This window comes from Rhinatrema bivittatum, chromosome 2 (genome assembly GCF_901001135.1).
Source record: "Rhinatrema bivittatum chromosome 2, aRhiBiv1.1, whole genome shotgun sequence".
In the NCBI taxonomy this organism is placed as follows: Eukaryota; Metazoa; Chordata; class Amphibia; order Gymnophiona; family Rhinatrematidae; genus Rhinatrema; species Rhinatrema bivittatum.
Genome location: NC_042616.1, coordinates 721,571,443 through 721,597,986, shown reverse-complemented (window position 1 = coordinate 721,597,986; position 26,544 = coordinate 721,571,443). Strand labels below are relative to the sequence as shown.

The 26,544-nt window shown below is 43.9% G+C and overlaps 1 protein-coding gene across 6 annotated transcripts in view; it reads left to right on the top strand.

Annotated features, from left to right (window-relative positions):
* The window catches only part of SNX31 (sorting nexin 31), a 159,003-nt gene that overhangs the window by 16,094 nt on the left and 116,365 nt on the right, over positions 1–26,544 (top strand). For 5 of the 6 annotated variants that reach the window (XM_029591811.1, XM_029591807.1, XM_029591808.1 and 2 more), the window contains exon 4: positions 6,538–6,602. The exons of the other annotated variant lie outside the window; for it this stretch is intronic. In XM_029591811.1, coding sequence (XP_029447671.1) covers positions 6,538–6,602 — 65 coding nt within the window. The remainder of the gene's footprint in view (positions 1–6,537; positions 6,603–26,544) is intronic. 6 annotated transcript variants of the gene reach the window in all.

Genomic DNA, 26,544 nt, shown 5'->3' with positions numbered 1-26,544 from the left:
AATAAGCTCCTCCATCAAGTGGCCTAATCTGGGAGATATCTTAGGCTTTACTTATTAGTGTGGTCCTCCTCTCTGTGACTGTTAGTGAAGAAAAAAAATCTGTCTATTTTTGCAAATAGTTAATGTTTATGCACCTGATTCCCAACAGAGGAACCTTTTTTGATTCTCTTGGGGCCCTGTTGCAGGAGAAGGAGGAAGGATTTTTAATCATAGGGGGGGAGTTCAATGTCACTCTGAACTCTGCCTTATATAATTCCTCCTATCAGAGTACTGAACCCTGCCATGCTAGAGCAGCTTTAAAATTGTTAATGTCCCAGGGGAACGTAATTGACATCTGGAGATCACAGTATCCTAAATCTAAGAATTTTACATTCTTCTCATGCCCACATCACTCATACTCTCGCTTGGATTTTTCCTTGCTAGATAAGGGGATTGTTAATAGGGTTCTGGAAACTGGTATAGAGCCTGTGATGTGATCAAACCATGTCCCTATTTGGTTCACTATTTCCTTTTCAAAATAAGATCAGAGCCATAGATACCAGTGATTGAATGATTTCCTCTTAGTTGATAAAGAATTTGTGGATAAGCTTAGTGTTGATATTCAAGATTATTTAACCCTTATCGATAATGGGGAAGTAACACCAGTAGTGGTCTAGGACTGTCTAAAAGCTCTAGTTCATGGACTAGATACCAGAATCTCTCTGACTTCCTAAGGGAATATATCCCATCTGGCCTCATTACCTTGTCCACTTTCAATTTTGCTTTCAAACCCTCTCTTCTGTATATGAAATGATATCTATCTTATAATTTAAATACTCTTTTTATGTTTTCGACGATTCAAATACTGTATATTCAGGAGGACATCAAAAAAAGTCGTACTTATAAATGTAACTCTTTATAGGAATCCCAATGCCACAAAACACTCTTATTTTTCATTGACGATATTCATACCGCTCTACAGTATTCTTGAGCATTGCTGCCCATAGGCTATACTGCTTAGAGAGCCATCTCTAATCATTGGTTGTTTAATGAATTTTGTCCCTTTTTTTTTTTTTATCTTTTTCAAAATTATGGTAAAATTATAACGCCCGCGGTTGAAAACATTCTCGTAAAAGAATTTTAAGAATATATCCCTTGGCATCTGAAGTACTGGCAATCCGAATTTGATACCAGAGAGGTCCCTGAGGCAGCTGGGATGCGAAACGTAATTATGTTTCATAACTTAATATCTTGAGAGAGAACTAAAAGCAATATAAAATTTGAATTTTACCATAATTTTGAAAAAGATTAAAAAAAAAAAAGGGACAAAATACATTATACGACCAATGATTAAAGATGGCTCTCTAAGCAGTATAGCATACGGGCAGCAATGCTCAAGAATACTGTAGAGCGGTATGAAGGTCGTCTATGAAAAATAAGTGTTTTGTGGCATTGGGATTCCTATAAAGTAACATTTTATAAGTACGACTTTATTTGACGTCCTCCTGCATATATGGGGGTAGATTTTCTAAATCTACGTGCGCGCGTACATTTGTTCGCGCACCAGGCACGAACAGAAGTATGCCGGATTTTATAAGATACGCGTGTAGCCGCACGTATCTTATAAAATCCGGGGTCGGCGCGCGCAAGGGGGTGCACATTTGTGCAACTTGTGCGTGCCGAGCCCTGCGCGTGCTGCCCGTTCCCTCCGAGGCCACTCCGAAATCGGAGGGAACTTTCCTTCTACCCCCCCCCCCCCCCGCACCTTCCCCTCCCTTCCCCCTACCTTTGGCAAAGTTACGCCGGCCGGAGGCAGATGTAAATTTGCGCGCGCCATCATTTATTTTATTTTATTTATTTAACAGTTTTTTATACCGACCTTCATAGTAAATTACCATATCAGATCGGTTTATAGTTTAACAAAGGGAAAAACTAGAGTAACAATTCACGTAAAAGAAAGATAACAATAAGTAGGAATAAGTCAAAGTTACAATCAACAGGGGGAGAGAACTTGGAAGCTTGCAACAAGCTGGAAAGAAGAAAGGCCGGTACAAGTATTGTATCATCCGACCCGGGGGCTGGTCCGGAGGCCTCGACCACACCCCCGGGCCGGTGTCACGCCCCCGACATGCCCCCTTTGCGAAGCCCCAGGACTTGCGCGTGTCCCGGGGCTTGCGCGCGCCGCTAAGCCTATGCAAAATAGGCTCGGCACGCGCAAGGGGCTTTTTTAAGCCCCTTGCGCGTGCCGAGCTTTTTTAAGCCCCTTGCGCGGGCCTTTTAAAATCCGGTCCATGATATCTATCCTGCCATACATAGCCCTGCCAATATCTGTGGTTCTTCTACAATCCCTTTGCTGAACACAAGAAGTTGTTGGAGATGTTGCTCCTACCCAGTGTTCTGTATGGGTTCTGGCATGCTGTTTGCCTTTTCAGTCTCCTCTGGGTCCAAAATTTGAAGGGGTTGCCTGTGGTCTTATCCAGCAATCCTGAGAAGTTCTGATTATTTCCTGGTTGGGATTCCCTGGGCAATGAGTAACCTGGTGAATCCTCATCCAGCCCAGTGAGAGAGAAGATAATGATTCATTAGTTCTCATCCAGTTAGGAGTGAGATGACGACTGAGAGGGGAGAGGCTGTTTTATTTTGCCATGCAGCAAAATAAATGAAAATCCCAGTGAGGGGACTGAGAGACGGAGGGAGAAGTAACTGCTGCTTCCTGAGCAGTTGGTGGAGAAAGAAAAAAGGTTCTTCAGACCAATGAATCCAGAGTGATTTGATACTGAAATCAACTGACAAGTGATTTTTTTTTTTTGCTTCCTTGAGAAAGGTGTTGGTGTGATAGTGAGAACTGCAGAAAGTTCTTTGACACTGTCATGAATAGTTCCCTGAAAGAAAAAAAAAGGTGGAAACTGTCTGTGTGCTCTCTGCTGCCTGTGTTTCAGTAAGGACCAGGACTGCTTGAAAATAAAGTGGAAAGGAAACAGAGAGGGCCAGATTTTCAAAGCTCTATGTGCATAAATCAGCTTACGTAAGTCCCCGGGCTTGCAAAAAGGGGCGGGGCGGGGCCAGAGGCTCCCGGCACAGTGGCCATTTGCCCTAAGGCTGAAGTAAGTTTTTAAAACAAAAAAAAAACTAAGTAAAAGGTAGGGGGAAAAGGGAAGGGAAGGTGGGATGGGGGAAGGCAGCACGGCTCGGCGCATGTAAGGTGCACAATTGTGCACCCCCTTGCGTGCGCCGACCCCTGATTTTATAACTTGCACATGCAAGTTATAAAATCGGGCGTACATGTGTGCACACCGGGTAGATGAGACGTGTTTTATTCAGAAGCTAGTGCCTAATTGGCTATGATGAGGACAAATCTAAAGCCCTGCCCAAGTACTGGAAATTTTAGCAGGCATAAAAAGTGTAGAAACAAGAACGATCTTTAGTGTATTTCCTGGAACTTTCTTGATTTTATATTTTGCTTGCCACAGTGACTGTTTGTTTGTTTGGTTTTAAGCTAAGACTGCATGACCATTGCAGTTTCTGTTTTGCTGTATATATGCAGAGAAGTTAAGATTAACAAAAAAAAACGTTGTGATATCTTTTTAATGGACCTACTTAATACATTTTTTGACTAGCTTTCGGGACTATACTCCATCAGGTCAGAGCAAAAGATGACATTGATAGAAAAATAAATACAGGTGGATCTCAAAATGTGTTTCCAATGATAGTGTGAAGGGGAAAGAGAAGGGAGATGGGTATGATGTGTTAGATTGATCCAAGGGTGACAAGCAGCAGAAATGTATTTTTTATACTTCATAGTGTGTTAAGCCCAGGATTTTGTTTAGATCAGCTGTCGATAAGTAAAGTATGCATATTTTTCATATTTAATTGAACTATATTTAGTTGAGTGAAGTTGTATTGAACTGCACCCTTGGTATTTTCTTACGTCTTCTGTGAGAAGAGGGGAGGAACTGAAAAACCCTAAGGGAAATCAAGGTGTGGTATTGTGTAATTAGAGCACGATTATCCTGTAAAATCCTATTTTTGCTAAATGAATTTTAAGAAGTAGCAGAAGTCCTGGGAATCTTAATTATTTCCAGGCCCCCTCCCCTCCCCCAATAAAATAAAAAATAACTTGTGGTGTTTTACCAGTGATACAGGAGCAGGATTAGAATATTTTCTATAGTGGTTTCCCGCCATTGACTGGCTGAACATCCCGGTGAGGGGCCGGGAGAGGAGAGTTTACAGGCATTTCTGTCATTTCCTTGTCGCCCGTCGCACATTCCTCCCCTTTTACAGCTGTCTGCACTTCCTTTTTTCACAAACGCATAATAGATTTTTATGTTATTTATTTATTTGCTTTTGTATACTGACATTCGTTGGGGGTACATCACATCAGTTTACATGTTGGCGTGGAGAAGTAGTAGGACGAGCGTGTCTTACTATTTTACATGGAGGAGGCAAATCAACAGTTCAATTACGTTATGCAAATCAGCAGTTAGTACAATTACCGTTTAGCAGTGGTGAACATTGAAATGGAATTGATTCAAACGGCTTAACAGGGTGATTTGGTTCAACAGCTCAGCAGGTCAATAACTATGGTTACATAGGGAGGTAAATGTGCAGAAAAATTCAATGTCCGCACATAATTTTAAGTGAGAAGTATTGTAATTTTAAGATGGCAACTCCAGAGTGTTATACAATGGAATGGGGGACCCGTTCTGAACCATTCCATTGTATAATACTGTGGAGTTGCCATCTTAATTTTAAGTGAGAAGTGTTGTAATTTTATGTGTGGACATTGAATTTTTCTGCACATTTGCCTGATTGATTTGATTGATTGCGTGCAGTAGTGCTCCCTCTCTGTTTTTTGGATTACTTAGGGAGGAGGTAGGCATCTCTAGTTATTTACAGAGGGGGGGGGGGTCTATACATAGGAAGGAATATGAGGACCATAAGGCCTCATATAACCTGCCCGCTTTTATTTTCTGGTACAGTTCCAAGGACCCGATTCGATTTTGCTGCCTTTTCCTTCACATCCGCACACTTGGCAATCTCCTCTGCTTATCCCGGACAACTCAACAGTTCCAAAGTCACAAAGCAAGAGGGCAGAAAAATATCAGAGAGCCTGATTCACTTGCAATTCAACAGGGACTAGAACCTAGTCCTGGAGTTAATAGTAATATCACGTCTTTGGTTTCTCTGTACTTGCGTGACAAGTGTATGTGGTATTTTTCTGTTAGGTCTTATTAGGCCTAACAACATGTTTATGTATATTTTTAATCCAGTGCACTTCAAGAGAGATTTAGACATTTTCATCATATTCTTTATTTAAAATATTTATACCATATTAGTCTGAATATAAGATGAGGCATGTTTTTGGAAATGTTTCCAAAGACTACCTCTTATATTTGCAGCCTAATCTAAAGAGTGCCCCTGCTGCTGTCCCATGTGGGAGGAAACTGCTGCATCCAGTGATGAAACTGTGACCGACCCAGGCCTGGCAGAAGAGGTGGTGGCTGATTCGGAGTTGGGGGGGGGGGGGGGGGGGGGGGGAAGAGGCGTCCCAGTCCCCTGGACCCAGAGGGGGGAGCAGGCAGCAGCTCGGATGGGAAGAGGGATCAGCAATGAAAGATTAAGGGGGAGAGAGAGCCTGTGGGAATGGAGAAGAAAAGTGGAAGATGGTTGGTCGGAGGAAGCGAGATAGCTGGGGGGGGGGGGGGGGGAGAGGAGAGGAAGGGAGCAAGGGCAGAGAGAAAAAGGGATAAGGGGAGGCCAGGGAAAAAAGTAAGGTGAAAGGGGGTAGGCAGGAGAGGGGAGCAACAAGAGATGATGATTATTCTGATTGGTTCTCAGAAAAATGACAACCCACTAAATCTAAGGCTTTCTATCCACGCCAGTCCAGTGTAGGTGACTACAGGTATTGCCACCCAAAAAGTTCCTTTGCCAGTCCTCTCTTGAAAATTTTCACCCTGCAGGTTATTGCATGGTTTTATAGCAAGCTTAATGGCATTTTAGTGTCTGAATCCTTATGCATTGGTCCCCCTAGACTCAGAATAGCAGAAAAATATTTGTGAATCAAGTCCTCGTTCTGCAGTTAAACCTGCACGTTTGCTTTATTGTACTGTGAAAGAAGTGGTTATGGGGCCGGTATTTTCAACTTTGTCTATGTTGAGAAAAGAGCTTTTCAGACATCCAGGTCCATTACGTGGGAGACGGATTAAGTGTTTTGTTTTATGTGTAATTAGAGTGCTCAGGCTATAGCCCCTTGCAGCCGTCTCCCTCCTATCCGCATCCAGCCGCTATGCAGGGATGTTCATGACGGCCTTTCATGCACCTTTTATGTCTCTGTAATGGGAACAAAGCATATTTCTCTGAAAAATGATGCAACAGCAGAGGTTTTCACATCCATTTATAAGGCATGGTATTTAAAGAGACGCTGAAGTAGATATCATCTTTCTTGCTATCCAGTATTTGCACTTCATTTTATTGATAGATTCTTTCTTTCCCCTCCCCCTCTTCCAATTTTCCAACTCTTGTCATTTTATACCTTTTTTTTTTTTTTAATATTTTCAGTTGCTGTAACTCCACATATTGCGAGCAGTGAGATCTTCATCGGTTTCTTAAAGAAATTACAACTGGTATGTCTTTTTTTTTTTTTTTTTTTTTTTCTTTTCTGCTATGTGATAATTGAATGAGATTTTGTAGAGGTGTGGGGTGTGTTTTTGTTTGTCGCTGAAGTCTATGGAAGGATGCTTACTTTTTCTTGCAGTGAAGAAGAGTTAGTGTATGCACGCTCAGGGCCAGCAAAATGTACTGACAGCTAGGGTTGTGCATTCGTTTGCGACGAAATAGGAAATATCGTCCATATTTCCTATTTCGTCGGGGGGGGGGGGGGGGGTCCCCGAAAATGATAGGAAAACCCCATGAAATTTCGTGTGGTTTACCAGCCAATGGCACTGATAGCCCCTGTCACATGGTAAGGGCAAAGAGCCACTGGCGCCATTTTGATTAGTGGCAGCCGATGGCCCGAGAGGGGGACATTGCTCCCGGGACCCCTGCTGGACCACCAGGGACTTTAGGCAAGTTTGGGGGGGTGGGAGGGTGGGGGATTGTAAATAATTAGATCTAAAGGGTCGGGGTGGGTTTGGGCTTTTTTCTCTGTGTGCCCTTTCTCCCCCCCCAAAACAATGATAAAACCACACGAAAATTTCATGGGGTTTTCCTATCATTTTTAAGGACCCCCGATACATGACAGATTAGAAAATATCATACGATATTTTCATCTGTCAAAAAAAACGATGCATACCCCTACTGACGACCACTCCTGGCAAGGTTTAGTTTGCCACAAATTGGAGGACATGGAGGATGAGCAACCTTCCTTCGGTTTTCAAAGAAGCGTGGTTACTGTTAAGTAAAACCTGAGCCAAGAGCACTGATCTTCCAGGGCCATCTGAAGGGATGGCCCTGGACAGGCACCAAGCCGGGGGGGTGCCATTCGGCACGCTACCACTGTTGTGCCAGTGGCATGCTGCACAGGAGCTTGCTGCCATGGCTGGCATGTCCTCCGCCAATGACGAGTGGTTACATGCTTGGAGGAGGACTGGCTGGCCTCACCACTGTGGGAGGGCAATCCCAGCTGCCTGCAATATCCAAAGAGGACCCCTGTACCCCCTTCCCCCGGGACACTATTTAGTCCCATGATGGTCCTTTTGGTTTTCCTGCTTTTTCTGTCAGCTTATGTTATTCTTATTTGTATTGAATCTGGGCTAATCAGATGCTGCTGAATGTGTGTGTGTGTGCTCTCCCTATGCCACTTTATCATTGCAACAGCTGGACCTTGCTCCATCAAATTTGTGTGGAGGTAGGTCCATGGTAGGGGACGGACGGGGGACATTGGACTTTTCTACTCTTCAAAATTGGGGAGTGATGTGAGAGCGGGTGGCGTATTTTTTATTCTGTTTTTATTGTTTTTATATTTTTACTGATGTACACTATTCTGACCAGATCTGGTATCTGACTTAGCAGTCTGAAACAAATTCGGAAATAAATTCAGAAGGTGAGCAAAATTGGCACTTTTCCCATAAGAAATGAATTGGTTTTGCTTAATAATATAACCAGGCAATGACGGCAGAAAAAAAAAAGACCAAACGGTCCATCCAGTCTGCCCAGCAAGTTTCTTATGGTAGTAACTGCCGCTCCGTGCAGGTTACGCCCATGCCGTACGTTAATGGTGGTAATATTTACAATCAAAATCGAATCACTATCAAGCCCAGAAGAAAATTACTGCTAGAAACATTTCTTGGGTTGAGCAGCCTTCATGATTCAGGTAATTCATAATAATTCATACAATGCTGGAACGTGCTTTGCTTTTGGACTTGGCCATAGAAACAGTCCTGTCCTTTTTTCCGGAATGTCTCTTACGATGTCATCGTAAGCATCGTAAAAGTCAGGGCCCGGCATTGGCTGTCCTTTGAATCCAATTCCTCCTTTTGTCCCCCACCGTCGAAACAGAGAGCAGTGTGGCAGTTGCTTCAAAAGCATTAAGGATACTAATTCCCATGCCTTCTGTTAAAGGTAGTAACTGCTGCTCCATGCAGGTTACCCCCGTGCACTCTCTCCTTCATTTCCACCCTCTGCCTTTATGGTTTTGAACCAAGGCTATCTAGAATTTCACACTTTCTACCGGTCTTCTGAAGTGGTCGTTTGCAAGGTGAAAAAACAAGCAGTCCACCTACCAGTTTGCAGCGTATTTCACACGAACCTTCTTTCCTTTCCAGAAAAAGCTGTCCTTGTAAATGTAATGGTTTCCATCTTTTCTCCTTCACATCTCCAGAGTTTTCTGATATTGGCGTGCTTGGGAAGGCACCAGGTGTAGCCACTCTCACAAGCTGAATCGGATAAATAATGTTAATTAAAGAGACTGGAAAGTTCTTCAGCCGGTTAGTTTTTATTGCAGGGCCTAGTTTAGTAAACAGTGATCTGACACCCGTAAAGTAAGGATGTGCCACAGAATTAGCCAAGGGGCCGATGTAATAAAGTGCGCTGAAGCTGCTGCGGGTTTCTATGCGTGTTTTTTCCTGCGCAAAGACCTACAGGGGTATGTAATGGTATTTTGTGCGTGGGGGAAAAAAGCGTGTACAAACGCGCTTACTGACCTGTGGTTTTTCCTGTGCAAGTGTATGCTAATGGCATTCAAAGGAGGCGATTTTATCTATTCACAGGCAATGGAGGGAGCCGCAGTAGTAGGGAGATCAGATTAATGTGGGTTATTTTAATGCTGGTTTTTAGCACCTGAGTCAGGGCAGGAGTTAAGTGAAAGTGCCAGTTTTTGATGATTTTGCGGGTCAGCCAAATTGGTGGATGGAACTGGTAGATAGAAGGCAGCTTCTCAATGAGGTAGAATCACTGATCTGCATTTCACGCTCTCGCTGGCGGTCAGAGTCCGATCATGAAGGGGTTAGATATTACTCTACCCACCTTCACGTCAACTTCCGGACCACTAATTTATTCATTTCTTAGAAGAAGAAAGGCTTTTGCCTTGAGAGTCAATCGCAGGTGTTCACCCACCAGTAGGTGTCAGAGCAGTTTTCTCTGCTCGGATGTGTACACAATTCATTACATAGGGCCATGTACACATTTTGGTGTGTGTGGATTTTATGCACATATCTAATTAGCATATGTGGTCATTATTACATCCCCCACAGCTTCTGGCTTTTGCCATGAGCACCAAAAAAATCTGCACAGACAAATCAGTGTGGACTTCAGCGTGGGTCTTATTACATCGGCCTAAGGCATTTAAAGCATATTTTCCATTCTTGTATAACCCCAGGCAGTCAATTGTGCCAGCAGCAGGGTGTTTTTTTTTCTTTCTTTCGTAAGCCTGTCTGAACAAAAATATTGCAAATGTCAGGGCTGATACTAGCTCTTGATACTGTAAAGGTGTTTGCTTGTATACAATGGGATTTTCGATTTCCTGCTCTTAGGCAATATAGCTTTGGCACTTATTTTTTTAAATTGGATCCTGGCTCTATATGTTCATCCGTCAATTAGAGTGTTGGCAAACCAGTTTTCATTCTGTTCCCTTTCCTATTAGGAGGGGAATGAGACAGGGGTGCCCTCTTTCCCCTCGTTTGTTCAGTTTTAGATGTTTATGCTTTGGCTCAGGTAATCAGGCTAGAACCGAAGATTCTGGGATTTCAGTTGGGTACCAGGGTGGGTGCATAAAACTTTGCGCTCTGCAGATGACATAATCCTTTTTCTAATTAACCCGCAGGCTTCCATGCCTAACCTTTTTTGTGTCTCTTGGAGGACTATGGTTTGGCATTGGGTTATAAGGTCAATCTTCAGAAGTCTGAACTTTTTGTAATAGGGCCTGGGAAAATAAGTCTCGTACCTCATACTCCTGGGAGAATTCTGCGCATAAAAACTTAAAATTCTGCAAACTTTATGTTGGTCAAAATAACACAATTTACATGACAGTCTTTCAGTAATTACATTTTAAATTAATATAGAAAAAAGTTATTACTTAAATATGCAGAATTTTAAATATTTTGAGTAGAATTTCCCTAGGAATTCACTGTAAGAGTGTCCCTTCCACTCGCTCTTCCTACTCCCCTGACCACTTTGCCCTCTCAGGCCCCAACTCCTCCACCTGCCAATATCTCTCCCCTCCACCTCTAGGCTCAACCCTTTCCACTCTATCGTCAGTCCCAGAGTTTGACCCCGTTCTCAGTACTGCCCCTCACACAGACTCCCTTTGTCCCTCCCTCTCTCTAGTACATATATACACACACCCCCTCATACATGCTCCCTCACTGTCTCACGCACACACACACACACACACACACACACACACACACATCCCCTCATACAGGGCCCTCTCTCTTGCATACACACCCCACACAAGCTCCCTTTCTCTCTCACGCATATATCCTCACACAGGCTACCTATGTCTCTCTCTCACGCACCCCTTCACACAGGTTCTGTCTCACACATACACAATCCCTTCACACAGGCTAGCACCCTCACATACACACGATCCCTTTTTCAAACACACGAGCTCCCAATCTCACACACATATACACACTCCTTTACAATCTCCTCATATATGCTCCCGCTCTCTGAAACTCACACTCAAACATCCCCCCCTTACCTCCCATGCTCTCACTCACACTCTCCTGCTACTTTTCTCTGAAATCCACACCCAAGCATCCCCCCCCCCCCCAACTCCCTTACCTCCCATGCTCTCTCTCTCACCCTCCCCTTCCCTCGTTCATACCCATTCTCTGTCTCACCGGGGCCTTTATCTTTGCTGCAAGCAGAGCAAACTCCGTTCGCAGCACACAGGGGCCTTCCATCTTCGCCAAGAACGGAGCACATCCCATGGCACACGCGGGCCTTCGTCTTCACGCGCTCCATTCGCGGCATGCCGGGGGTCTCCTTTGCTATTTTCAGAGTTTGGCAGTTCTGCGCAGGAGGGAATTCTGTGCAAATTCTGCGCTCCGCAGTAGCACAGAGTTCCCCCAGGACTAATTGCTTGCAGCATTTCTGAAGGGCTAGGAAGTGAATTAAGTATCTTTGCATTTTCATTTCTAGTAGATGGGCAGACTTTTTTTATAAAAGAAGAACTATGTGCCTCTTGTACAGAAGATGGCCGATAACCTGAAATATTGGCAGGATCTGTTTATATCCTGGGCTGGGAGAATTCCAATCCTTAGGATGAATGTCTTGCCTAGGTTAATATTTTTCAGCAAATCCCATACATATTGCCTGTGCCTTTCTTTGCAATCTTAACAGGGATTTATCAAGTTTTATATGGCAGTCTAAGATGCCTAGGATTAAATTGAGTTATCTGTGGAGGACAAAATTAAGTGGGGGTATGGCAGTGTTCAACTTATTGTCCTATTACTGGGCATCTAGACTTGCTTGTCTGATAATCGAGGACTAGCTTGGTTTTCTCTTGAGGCTGGCATGGTGGAGAGAGTTGATTTATCCTCCTCTCTTGAGTGCACTTTTCAATCTAATCCAGTAGTGGCACACACTGTAAGGATGTGGAGGGCCTTCTGCAAAGAAAATGTTATGGATGGTGACCTTTCTCCTCTTTCATTGTTACAAAGTCATTAGGATTATCTCTTATTTACCTTACATGTTGATATGGTGGATTGGTGGAATGTTTATTTAAATTTACTTTTATCCTGCACCCTCCAAAGTTTGCAGTAGGTTACATCGTAAACATACACAATAGATGAAAGCAGAACATTACAAAATGACAAGGGGCAGTTTGCTGTTACTGCAAATAAAAAAAAAATGGCTGCAGAATACAATGATGGAACAGGACACTTTTATGGAAAGCCTGAGTGAATAGATACGTTTTCAACGCTTTCTTAAATTCCTTAGGGTTTGCCATGGATTGTAATTCTGCTGGTATGGAATTCACATGTGATTGAGAGTCTGATTTATTTTGCAACTGGGATGTTGAGGAGAAATTGATTCGCTGATCTGAGATTTCTAGTCGATGTGCAAAAATGTCGATTTGGGCTCATCTCTGGACTGGTGACATTGTGTAATAGGTCATGAATTATTACTACAATTTTATAAGTTATTTGCCATCTAACTGGTAACCAAGGAAGAGATTTGATAAATGGTGTTGGTTTAAGGTTCCTAGTCAGTTGTGGGATGAATGGGGATGGATAACGTTTAGATCTTTAAAGGCTGACTTTAGTTTAAGGGATGAATCGAAGGATCTGTATAAGCGTATTAGAGGAGCCTTGACCAAAACTGAGGGTGCTAAGTGGAGCAGAAGACTGCCCATTAGGGCAGAAGCAGTGTTCATGCAGGCTGCTGAAGGGGGTAAAATTGTTTATTCATTGTTCGAGACTGCTATTCAAATCTTGGAAGGTACAGCCCTCTTGACTGTTCTGCTTAATTAGTGGAATACAGACTTGGGATTGAATATACAGGAGAGTGATTGGGAAAAGATCTGGAGGATGACCCCTGCTGTCTTTTATATAGTTGTAGGATGGATTACTTTGTATGCTTGTTGCGCTGAGCATATAAATACCATGTTTTATATACAAAATGTTCTCCTCCCTCTTCAGGAATTTGTTGGCGAGGCTGTGTAGGGGGAGGGGAAGGATTTTCTATCCATATGTGTGGTGGTTTTGCTTGCAGTCTGTGGGTTCTGGTCACAGATGGTGGATAAAACTGAGGAAATTCTTGGGGTACAAGAACGTCTTATGCCTGCCTTGTGTGTGTTAGGCTGGCGAGAATTTGCAACTTTTAAATGTATATTTACGTAAATTGTGTATGCAGTTGCTCTTGCCAGCTACATTTATGATAGCCACGTTCTGGAAGGTGAACCTATTGAGTGTGCATTGGAAGAAACAGGTGCATGAAGTGGCCCTAACTGAGAATTTGACACCAGCTGAGAAATAAGAGCTCTGGTATGGTCAAATATGGGGGAATACTAGGACTTTGTTTCAAGACAGAGATTTGGCATTTTACTTCAGTGTATACTATTGCATTTTTTTTTCTGTATTATTGAGTCTTCTGTAATGTACTGAATATTGTTGTATTTGCATGACAGCATTGTTTGATCTGCCAATTTCAATAAATAGTTTAAAAAAAAAAGTTGCAAAAATAAAACTGAAACCTATTTGAGGGAAAGGGAAGCATTGGTAGCTGAGAAATGACCCCTCTACTTCCAGTCGGGGATGTCGTCCGGCTCCAAGATGGCTTACTCTTCTTGCATCCAGTTAGTAGGGGGAAATCTCTCTTCTATGTACTCTACTTCCTTATCAGCCTCCAGTCCCAGTGGATATGATCTTCATAAAGATACTTGGTTTAAGGATAGGTTCCCGATGCTGTGGTTGCAGATCCATTGAGAAGAAGCAAAACTAAGCGCTGTATCATTAAAATAAAAAAAAAAAGGTGATTCAATGGCCCCAACTGTGCTACCCCTCTCCCCAGTGGATGGCATTAGAGGCCTTCATCGGGCCCCTAGTGGGACACCTCCTCTTTGGGGTGGTTCAGATGCCGGACTGCTTGAGAATGTCTTTCCCACCTGCTCGTCAGTTTCTCCCTGTAATTTAGTAGGTGTTTGGAGGTGGGGGGGATGTAGGGGTAGACTGAGGCGCCATGAGCCACCTATTCAGAAACCGATTTGTTAAGGTGGCTCTGGTGCTTGCAGGCCCGCAAATGGGATTTTCAAAGGGAAACTCTCCACAAAATTTCCCTTTTTCAAAATCCACTGCTCGGTGCCATGGGTAATCTCCTCCCCACGTGCTTTGCAAGCTCATAGTATGCAGGGATTTCTCTATGAAATCGCCATGCTTGCATAAGCTGGCCGTCCCCATGCCATCCGTTTTTTCCCCATTTTGGGGGGGGGGGAATGGGAAGGAAGACTTTTCAAAGGAGTTTCTTCTGTGGGTAAACACCCATTTACCAAGAGAAAGCCCCTGACTGGATTTCACCCATTTGTAATTCCTCTCCCCTCTGGCTAAGGGGCACAGATCATGGTTCATTAAGGAGCCCAGCAGAGAGAGACCCCCTTATCCCAGCTAATAGAAGTCACTGTTGAGCAGTAGAGGGGACTCTTTTCTCCCAGGGAACTATGAATGTTGCCTCCGTAGTATCCTCAGCCCCTGCTGGCTTTATGTGTGTTCTTGGCATCAAATTTTAAGCAGTGGAAAGTGTGTTTCCTCTCCAGGCCAGTGGCTTTTGAACTGTTTTTCATATGAAAGAAAAATACTTATGCCTCCCTTCCCCCTGCTCGTTATGTTCTGGAGCACCACTCTTGCACATGCCCTGCTGCTGTCTTCGGAGCCCCTGTTCCTGCCACTGCCCTGGATACTGCAGACGCTTCTTGAATCTGGCTTCGTGTTTGAGCTAGATGGGGATCTTAGCTGGCAGTGTGGGACTTGAGCCAGTATATGGCTCAGACTTGCTGAAAGAGCCACGTGAAGCCAGATTAGAGGAGCAGTGGTGGTACAGGGGCCATGCAAGCTGTGTAAGACCACACGTTTTGTAAAATATTGCTCTGGGCCAGCCCTGTGGCTCAGTGCTAGTTCTGGGCGCTGCCATGTGGAAGGTACCTGTTTGATCCCCAAGTGAGCTTTCCACCCCTTCTCACACCCCGGGGTTGGCTAAGGATTGCTGTGGGAGTCCTTTTGGAGCAGCGCAGAGTAATATCTTAGGGAAAATATCAGCGGGATCAGGCTTTACCACAGCACTGCAATCCCACAGGCCGATTCAGTAAAGTCCGCGGGAGAGCGGACGAACGCCCGCTCTCCCGGCGCGCGTGATGCAGTATACAAATTAGGTGGCGCAGTAGAAACAGGGAAAAGGAGGCACTAGGGACACTAGCGCGTCCCTAGCGCCTCCTTTTTGACAGGAGTGGCGGCTGTCAGCAGGTTTGACAGCTGACGCTCAATTTTGCCAGCGTCTGTTTTCGAGCCCGCTGACAGCCACGGGCCCGGAAACCGGATGCCAGCAAAATTGAGCGTCCGGTTTTCGGCCCGACATCTGCTGACCGAATTCAATTTTTTTTTTATACTTTTTTTACTCTTCGGGACCTCCGACTTAATATCACTATGATATTGTGATATTATCACTTAATATCACTATGATATTAAGTGGGAGGGTGCACAGAAAAGCAGTTTTTACTGCTTTTCTGTGCACTTTCCCGGCGCCGGAAGAAATTAGCGCCGGCCTGTGCGGCTTGGCTGCACATTTTACTTTCTGTATCTTGCGCGCATACCTAATAGGGCCACCAACATGCATTTGCATGTTGGTGGCCCTATTAGGTGCTGCGGGTTGGACGCGCGTTTTCCTCCCCTTACTGAATAAGGGGTAAGGGAAAACGCGCGTCTAATAGCAGGGTAACAGTGCGCTCCGCACTGTATCAGTCTGCCAGTGGGGAAGGGGGATGCAAAATCTCCTCACTTACAGTCCAAAAAATGCTTTAAAGCTGAAACTGGACACATCTTCTTAACTGGTATTCACGATGTCGCAGGTGCTTGCCACATTCAGGTTGTGAGTGGGCTCGCTGGCCTTCAGCCCCTGTGCATTGAGTACCCAGTGAGGATGATTTTCCCCAAAGAAACACAGTTCCTTCCAAAAATAGGACTCTTCTAGCCTTAAACATCTCTCGCAGCAGGATCCATCATTGGTGCTTGCCTACCTAGGGTTTAGAGTAGGCTTTACAGGTCTTTGGTCACCTGGTGAGAGCGCTTTTTCCTCTAAAGAGTATCGGGCTTACAAATGTATCTTTCTGTAATTTATAATGAGAGGGACCTCTGGCAGGGATTGCACTATGAGGTATCTCTCCTCAAAGAAAACTCCTTTTGGCAAGGCCAGGAGTCCCTACCAGAGTGAAAAAAAAATACATCTATACTCTGACTGCTCCTCTTAAACTGAACCCCCTGAGCATTAACATGGCTTAGTTAAATAGCATTGAGACATCCAATCCAGAGCCTTCAGGTGGAAGGGACTGAAGGATATAGATGGCTAGTGTGAAAAAGGTGCTAAGGACAGGGATAGTGGCATCTAGTGGCCAGACCAGGAAGGTCTGCCACATAAAAATAATGGATGGAATCCAAGATGTTTTCCATACCTTAGGAAGAAAAAGAAAACCACTTCCAGTAACAGAAATACAATAACAAAATTGCAGTGATACTTAAAAAAAAAAAAAAAAAGGCATGTCAGGCTAGGATCTATCTTTCTTCTTTGTAAATGTTTTCCATGTAGCTTCGTTCTGACTCCATTTTTCCCTCTCAATTGTGTACATCAGGTTTTGGGTTTCACTTTGCCCTGGATCCATGCTCCTTGCAAAGTTGTTGCTACATTATACCCAATACGGCTTCAGCCATAGGTGCCACTGTCAGAAGTGTGTCCTCATTCTGCACCCAGGAGGGGATGTATTAGGGAGCAGATTTGCTCTTCTTTTGGTTTGTTCTGCTCTATCCATGCCAATATCTCATCCTCCCTTCCTGCAAGTTGTGCGCAGAGGGGCTGGATTAGGGAGCAAAATAGCTCTTTTCTGCTCTGCCGTCCCAAGCACTGCCTGGTAGGGGAGGGTCTAGAGCAGGAAGCAGAGGACTGCTCTGCATAGTAAGATTTCTTGTAGAATCCTTGTAGGCCTATGACTAGGGAAGGGGAGAGTGCTGGGGTTATCCCTGGATAGAGAGATGTGGCACGGGAAGGGAGTGCAAGAGAGAAAGCTGGTGTGCACCCTTCCCATCCCCAGTCTACACTGAATCTCAGGGTGACCACATCTGAAGAGTTCCCAGGTGTAGCATGTGCAGAGAGGTAACTGAGTGGGGAAAGGGACTAAAGTGAAAAAGTCAGACGGCACTTGGAACACACACATTTTCCTTTTTGAAAGTCTGCAGGCAAAAAAAGTGCCTATGGATTTTATAACCAAGCAAACAGTTTGAAAATTGCCCCCCAGGTTAGGGGGTGGGTACTGAATCTGGTAAACTTATCTTTCAGTAAGGCTTTTCACAAAATATCTTCCTCGCTGTCCGTTCAAAGAGTTGAAAACCAGTGGCCATCTCGACTCCCCGTCTATCTATAAGCCCAAAGAGTTCTGCAGGGCCATCGCAGCCTTGGGCTAGCAGCGTTCCCCATCCCTCAGCCAGCTGAAGAGAGAGGGTCTTGGCCACAGATGGCGTACAGCAGGCATTACCTGCCCACCTTCTTTTCGGTTTGAAATACTCTGAGGCGGGTTTCTTGCAAAAGAACATGTATGTTTTCCTCTATTTAAAGCAGCTAACACTTTTTGCCATTTTACTACAGAGTTAATCCCCTTCCTCATTCCAAGAGAGAATTTTGAAAGAATTTGTTTATCCTCCTCTAGAACATAATTCATCAAAAAGAGGAAAGATAAAGGTTCCAGTATCATACCACAGATGAGAACCCCCCATCCCTAGCCTAGGCTCCCATCACATGTGCCACTTCCAAATCCAATTGTAGATGTGTATGAAAAATGAACAAAAGATCCCTTTACTCACTCCTCATCCCACCCCAACTAAATCCTCCCCTCTTACCTAATTATCCTCACCACCCCCCAACTTATTGAGCGTCTGCTTTCCTAACGTGTGCACAGCCACTTCACTGGGCGCTCAATGCTATATTTAATGGAGCTGGTGCATTAAACAGGACGCGCTAGGGACAACTTGTGCGTCCCTAGTGCTCAAATGCATCGGGCGCCCAGGCGACATGGCTGAACGCTGACATATTACTACGGGCACTCCACGAAAGAATTAATGTAATGGATCGATTACAAAAGAGGCTTTTCTGGATGCACAATAGCAAGGGGCGAAATCGGCCTGGAGCGTGTGTACTGTGCGTCCAGAATTTTTATATATTTTTTTTAATTGATCCATTTCATTAATTCGTTATTGTTAATCACCAAAAGCAACAGATCTACTGTTCTTTGTAGTTCTTTCTCTGTGGAGAGACCAGAGAGAACAGTGTACTGGATTTTTTTCATAAACCCATGACTCGTGGAGTGACTTAACACCAGCTCTGGGGCTGGTATTAAATTTGCTGCATTAAAAAGTGTGTATTAGGTGCCCAGGGATTTACTGCATCAGGGAGTAATAGCTAATAGCATCATCCTCATAGAATTTACATGTGATGAGCGCTGTCAGCTCGCAGTGTGGGCCTGCATTTTGGATGCACTAATCCTCTTATTGCATGGGTGTTAGTTTAGCGTGTCCAAAACGCATGTCTAATTGCTCGTTAACATGAGCGCTAGGCTGGCCACACTTTTTTTTGTATCGGCCCCTAAGATAGTTATCTACTCTAACCCACTGCACCCCAAACCTACAAAACAACCCCTCCACTTTACAACTCCCTAATTTGGTAGTCTACAAACCTCGAAACCAAAATGAATCCCCCACTTAATGGAAATATATTTTTTTTTAAAAGTGCGGTATCCAGTAAATAAGTAGAACATACATCCCTTGCTTCCTGCACTTCCAATCCCAAGATTGCAACCTAAGAGGGACCAGAAAAGAACACAGAAAAGAAATGCAAAGTTTAACTAAAGATACAACTATCATTAGCCCCCTTCAAGCTCTGCCAACCCACTGCTGTCATAGGAAAATACAAGTTTAAACAAGACCAATGGTCACTGCTTCACTATCAGATTAAATAAGGAAGGCTACAAATGTTCGAATTTTACTTCCGAACAGAATCTAATCCCCAGCATAAAAATTGCACAGCAGATTCAAATGAAGACTGAATTGCAGTCAGATGTAATAAACAGTGGGCTTATAGAGCTTCAGTGATCCAACAATGCACTCTCTCCCCAGTATATAATTTTATGATGAGCATTGAGAAGTAAGAGCTAATGCTGTGAGCATCAGCACTAGCACAGTCACGCATTAGATCAAAGGCAGTACTCAAGAGCTGGATGCAAGATATCCAGATGCATTAAAGGAAAACTGTTGATATAGTGACAAAAGCAAATAATTGTCTGAAAAAATGACATTGTCATGGTCTCCAGCTCCCTCTGTCCTTCTAAGGCCGCAATGCCAGGAGCCGCAATAAGAATTCAGCCTCAGAAGTAGTACCAGTGGCCCTCACAATTTCCATAGGCAAGAATATAAAATAGTCTGTAAAACAGCAATACGCCTCTGTTAATGATGGTTGTGAAATCACTTATAGAGCAATATAAATGGTTGAAAAGCACTACTTCAGCAGGTTCCCCCTGTTTATTGTTCAGAGCCCATAGAAAGTCCTTAACCTTGGCAACTGGCACAAACCACTTAACTTCCCCATTGTACCACACGTAATTTCACGGGGTACAACAGTGAACATCGAACCTTATGAGCATGGAGTATTGAGCGTATGGGACAAACCTCACAACAGATGGCCGATAATTTCGCCAAGTAGTCTTGGAAAACCAGCATTGCTTTATTCTCATACAGTAGATACTTTCCAAAACAGAATGCTTGCAAAATAGCAGATTTATGGGCAAAATGAATTACCCGAGCAATTGCCATTTGCAGCTTTATAGACAAGGCCTTCTTCTGGCCTATTCTGTGCGTGCACTCAATATTGAAGCCAGAACAGGCCCAGCTCTTGTAGTAATCTTTCCACTAAGAAGCCCCAGGGTTCTCCATCAGCAAGAATCTCCAAGAGGCCGACAAAATGGAGGTTATTAAGCTATGCCTTGTTCTCCAAGTCTTCCAATTTTTCTTCGCAAGCATGCAGAGAGGTTTTCATCAAGGTAAAGTTATCTTCTAGCACATGAACATCATTTTGTACATTTGATACTCTGCATTCTGCTTCAGATATTCGACTTCCGAATTATGCAATTGCAACAGTAACCTCCAAGTTACCCTAAATCTTGTCAAATTTAATCCCAAGGGCCTTTACCGCAGTCTCAGTGAGGTCCATCAAAGTCATAGCAGCCACAAATTTCTGGTCTTAGTTAAGGGGTGCAGCTGCCATTTTAGAGTCCTGCTAAAGGCATTTCTCCTTTTTGGTTGAGTGAGAGCTCACTGCATAGTCATAACAAGTGACAGGATGCATATATCGAATATGCCAGAGAGATCTTGTAATGCTACAGAAAGGAGGCAGATTAAGATAGATAGCCCCCAGAGCAGGGCAGCTTAAATTTTGCCCTGTTCATAGTGTCACCTGATCCCCAACCAACAGATTTAAAGCAAATCGTAGAATACATTTTTTTCATGTAATGCATAATCAGACCTTGGAATTTGTAGCCAGAGGATGTGGTTAAGGCATCTAGCATAGTTTAACAGAAGTTTGGGCAAGTCCCTGGAGAAAAAGTCCATAAACAGTTATTAGCTAGGTAGACTTGAGAAAGCCACTGCTTATCCCAGCAAATGATTTTTAAGCAATTTGCTGGGTACTTTCTAGTGACTCGAACTGACCACTGTCAGAGATGGGATGCCTGGCTCTATGATCCTTTCATCTGACTCAGCATAGCATCTTATGTTTTTAATCCTTGGAAACTAAAAACAACCTGCGCTGAAGGTTTCGTTAATACTCCCAGCAGCCACGAACAACAAAGCGAATTGTAAAATGTAGTAGCAACCTTCAAAAATTCAGTGGTTTTTTTTATTATAAAAAGCTAGCCAAAAGGTAAGATAAAGGCTTAGTTTGTCTTTCCCTCCCACCCACCCCTAGCTCATCCTTTGATTTATAAGCAGGAGATACTTTCACATTAAAAATCAGTCAGCCTTTTATCTAAAACACAGGATTGCCCCAGTTGCACTGGAGAAGGTACAGAGAAGGGCGACCAAAATGATAAAGGGGATGGAACAGCTCCCCTATGAGGAAAGACTAAAGAGGTTAGGGCTGTTCAGCTTGGAGAAGAGACGGCTGAGGGGGGGATATGATAGAGGTCTAGAACAGGTAGATGTAAATCAGTTATTTACACTTTCGGATAATAGAAGGACTAGGGGGCACTCCATGAAGTTAGCAAATAGCACATTTAAAACTAATTGGAGAAATTTCTTTTACACTCAATGCACAATTAAGCTCTGGAATTTGTTGCCAGAGGATGTGGTTAGTGCAGTTAGTGTAGCTGGGTTTATAAAAGGTTTGGATAAATTCTTGGAGGAGAAGTCACTTAACTGCTATTAATCAAGATGAGTTAGGGAATAGCCTCTGCTATTACTGGCATCAGTAGCATGGGATCTTCTTAGTGTTTGGAAACTTGCCAGGTTCTTGTAGCGTGGTTTGGCCACTGTTGGAAACAGGATGCTGGGCTTGATGGACCCTTGGTCTGACTAAAGAACATAAGAAATTGCCATACTGAGAGTTTAGTTATCCCATTGCAAGTCACTACCAGATTAATAGTGAATATACCAAATTTAAAGGACTCTTATTTCCACATTCTTACTTCCTTAGCAACCTAAACTTAAGAACTAAGAACGCAACAAAATTAAGATGAGGGGAGCCTTCCAGTCTTCTGCATCAAATGTCACATGTGTGATTTTTTACCTGCTGGTGAGAGGTTTTATGTTTGCATCCACTGCAAAGAGCTCCTGGCTCTCAGAGAATGAGTCTGATCTCTGGAGACAGAATGGTTTATAGATGAGATCTTCAGAGACGTAGCCAAATCCCAACTCCAGTCTAGCAGCCCTGGTGCTGCCTTGGAGGAGGAAGGTCTCCTGGTCTGACAGCATCAACCGTGTGTAGCAAAGACCTGCTCTTCAGGTGATGCATTGTCCTCTCGCACCAAGGATGAATCTGAGGGCCACTGCCCAGGAGGGGAGGGCTAGGATCACAGTCATAGTTGGTGATTCAATAATTAGGAATGTAACTAGCTGGATGGCTGGTGGCCACAAGTATCACCTGAAAACATGCCTGTGCGAAGGTGGCAGACCTTACGCATCAAATACATAAGATTTTACACAGTGCTGGGAAGGACCCGTCTGTCATGATACATTTGGCACCAACAACATATGAAAATGTGGGAGGGAGGTTCTGGAAGCCAAATTTAGGCTTTTAGGTAAAAAGGTGAAAGCCAATTGCTCCAGTGTAGCATTCCCTGAAATGCTCCCTGTTCCATGCGCAGATCCCCAGAGGCAGGCAGTGCTCCGGAATCTCAATGCATGGATGAGATGACGATGCAAGAGAGGGATTCAGTTTTGTAAGGAACTGGGGAACCTTTTGGGGAAGGGGGGGGGGGGGGAGTCTTTTCCAAAGAACGGGCTCCACGTTAATCAGGGTGGAAGCATAGAAAAAGATGGCAGAAAAGGACCAAATGGTCCGTCCAGTCTGCCTAACAAGCTTATGGTAGCATCTGCTGCCCATACAAGTCACGCCCTTACTTAGTTTCCCAAACCGTTAAAGTCAGAGCCCTTGTTGGTTGCCTCCTAAGCCGAATTCCCTCTTATCTCTTGCCATTCAAGCAAAGAGCAATGCTGGAGTTGCATCAACAGTATGAAGGCTTGTTGATTAAGGGTAGTAACTGCCCCACCAGCAAGTTACCCCATGCTTATTTGTTTTCCCAGGCCATAAAATCCAATGTCCTTGTTGGTTGCTGTCTGAATCTAATTCCCCTTTTCCTCCCTGCCATAGAAGCAGAGAGCAATAATGGAGTTGCATCAACAGTATGAAGGCTTATTGGTTAAGGGTAGTAACTGCCACACCAGCAAGTTACTCTAATGCACTCTTTTTTTTTTTTTTTTTTTTTTTTTTTTCCATTTCCATCCTCTAGCCCAGAGCTTTCCAAACTGTGTGTCGGGACACGTTAGTGTGTCGCCTGCAGTGTGCAGGTGTGTCGCGCAAGCCTGGTCAACTCTGCGAGTTTGGGCTTTTTTTTTTCTAGAGATTCACTTTTTTTTTTCAGTTTATGGGTTGCTTATTATTGGGTGATTTTTGCTGTCAATCGCGTTTTTTGGGGGGGGCTTGGTGGGTGGAACGAGCCCAGCCATCCTTGCATTGGCTGCTGCTGCCGCCGATGAGGCCTGGCCATGAAGAGTACTGACTGCAAGCAGCAGTGTCTGGTGATCATGGAAAGGAGTGAAGCACTTAACTGGCAACAATCAAAAAGACGAGGTACATGAGTGTGGGGGCCAGACATGTGCTGGGGGGAGAGAGATGAGTGAGTGGTGGGCACACGTGCTGGGGGGACAGACATGTGCTTGAGGGGGAGAGATATGAGTGTGTGGGGTACAGACATGTGCTGGGGGGAGAGAAATGAGTGTGTGGGGGTCAGACATGTGCTTGAGGGGGAGAGATATGAGTGTGTGGGGTACAGACATGTGCTGGGGGGAGGAGAGAGATGAGTGTGTGTGGGACAGACAATTTGTTTTATTATTGTTTCTCATAAATTATAACAATAACATGAATCTTGGAATATATATTTTTAATATAAATTTAAGGTTTTCATGAGATAGGTTGTGTCGTGAAACATTTTATTTATGTATATATTTAAGGAAACGTACATAAATTGTCGAAATATGTTTCGTTCGTTTAACCTTTAACCTCTGGTTTACTAGTAGACTGAATTACTGTGTCCCGAAATTATGTTTGTCTAAAAAGTGTGTCACCAACATGAAAAGTTTGGAAAGCTCTGCTCTAGCCTTTAGGGATCCCATGCCCCTTTGAAATCTTTCACCGTTTTTTTGTCTTCCCACCTCCTCCAGAAGGGCACTTCAGGCATCCACCACCCTCTCTGTGAAGAAATATTTCTTAACGTTGATCTGAGTCGTCCTCCCTGGAGTTTCTTTATGTGACCCCTAGTTCTACTGATTTCTCCAATTGAAAAGATTTGACAATTGTGCATCATTAAAACCTTTCAGGTATCTGAAGGTCTGTATCATATCTCCCCTGCACCTCCTCTCCTCTAGGGTATAGATATTTAGGTCCTTCAGCCTCTCCTCATAAGTCATTTGATGGAGACCCCCCCCCCCCCCACCACCACCACCATTTTTGTTGCTCTTCTCTGGACCGCCTCCTTCCTGTCTCTATTCCTTTTGAGATACAGTCACCAGAACTAAACACAATACTCCAGGTGAGGTCTCACCATGGATCTGTACAAGGGGACTATCACTTCCTTTTTCATATTGGTTATTCCTTGCACTATACAGCCCAGCATTCTTCTGGCTTTAGCTATCGCCTTGTTACTTTGCTTTGCCGTCTTCAGATTGCTAGACACTATCACTCCAAGGTCCCTCTCTCTTGCTCCATGCACAACAGCCCTTCACCCCCCAAGACATACAGCTCTTTTGAATTACTACACCCCAGATGCATGACTCTGCAATTCTTGGCATTGAATCCCAGCTTTACTTTACCACCTATTGAATCCCAGCTGCCATATTTTTGACCACTGTTCAAGCTTCCTTAAATCACGTCTCATTCTCTCTACTCCTTCCAGTGTGTCCACTCTGTAGCAGATCTTAGTATCATCCGCAAAAAAACAAACTTTACCTTCTATCTCTTTCTCAATGTCGCTCACAAAGATATTGAACGGGACTGGTCCCAACACCGATCCTTACGGCACTCCGCTTAACACCACTCTCTCTTCAGAGTAGGTTCCATTTACCAACACACGCTGTCTTCTATCATCAATCAGTTTCTAATCCAGGCCACCACCTTGGCGCTCATTCCAAAGCTTCTCCTATGCAGGTCCATATCAAAAGCTTTGTTGAAATCCAAGTAGATCACATTGAGCACTCTTCCTTGATCCAATTCCTTAGTCACCCAATCAAAAAAGTCAATCAGATTTGTCTGAAGGACCTTCCTCTGGTGAATACATGCTACCTCTTGTCTAGCAATTCTTCTGACTGTAGATAGTTCACTATTCTTTCCTTCAGCAGAGTGTACATTAATTTTCCCACCACTGAGGTGAGGCTAACTGGCCTGCAGTTTCCAGTCTCCTCTCTGCTCCCATTCTTGTGACGCGGGACCACCACCTCTCTTCTCCAATCACTCGGCTCCACGCCCATTTCCAGGGATCTGTTGAACAGGTTGTGCAGCGGACCCACCTGTACATCTCTGAGCTCCCTCAGTATCCTGGGATGAACCTCATCAGGTCCCGTGGCCTAGTCTACTTTGTTTTCCCTAGCTCTTCCCATACATTCTCTTCTGTAAATGGAGTTTCGTCTACTCCACCCTCCTCATTTTCTTGTTAATTAGCGAGGATCCTTCTCCAGGGTCTTCTTTAGTGAGCTCTAAACTGAAATATTTGTTTAATATTTCTGCCATTTCTTTGTCTCTCTCCACACACTGATCCTTTTCACCTTTCAGTTTCACTATACTACTTTGGATGTATCTGAAAAATGTTTTGTCACTTTGCTTTATCTCTTTGGCAATCCTTTCTTCTGCTTGACTTTTCGCTTTCTTGTTTGCTTTCTTCGTCTCCCTCAGTTTCCCCAGATATTCTTCCTTGTGTTCGGGATCCTTTATATTTTTTGATCGCTGTTTTTTTTGCTTTTATTTTATCAGCCACCTCTTTTTCTTATTTCTCTTGCGTTTGTTTACTTTTCTAACATATAGATTAGTTGTCTTTGTAATTGCTCCTTTTGGTTTGGCCCACTGTTCCACCTTTCTCATTTTCTCCCAATCTTCTAGTTCTCCCTCCAGGTACTTCCCCATTTCACTAAAGTCCATATTTTTGAAATGCAAAACTCAAGTCTTTGTGTGACTTCTCCATTTCCTATTTGTGATATCAAACCATACCGTTTGATCACTGGTGCTGAGGTGGGCACCCACCTGGACATTAGAGATGTTATCCCCATTAGTGAGCACTAAATTGAGAATAGCTCTCTCCCTCATGGGTTCTATTACCATCTGTTTGAACAGAGCCCCTTGCAGGGCATCCACTATCTCTCTACTTCTGTTAGATTCTGCAGAAGGGATACTCCAGTCTACATCCGGCAAATTAAAATCTCCAACAATCAACACTTCTCCCTTCATTCCCACCTTTTGGATGTTTTATTTGAAGGCCTGTAAACCACTCCAGTAAAAATGGATGCACCATTATCTTTACTAGAAAGGCCCATAATACTTCTTCCTTGCAGCTCAGTTGCTTGAATATTGTTTTTGATATAAAAAGCTACTTTTCCCCCTTTTCTTTCCTCTCTGTCCGTC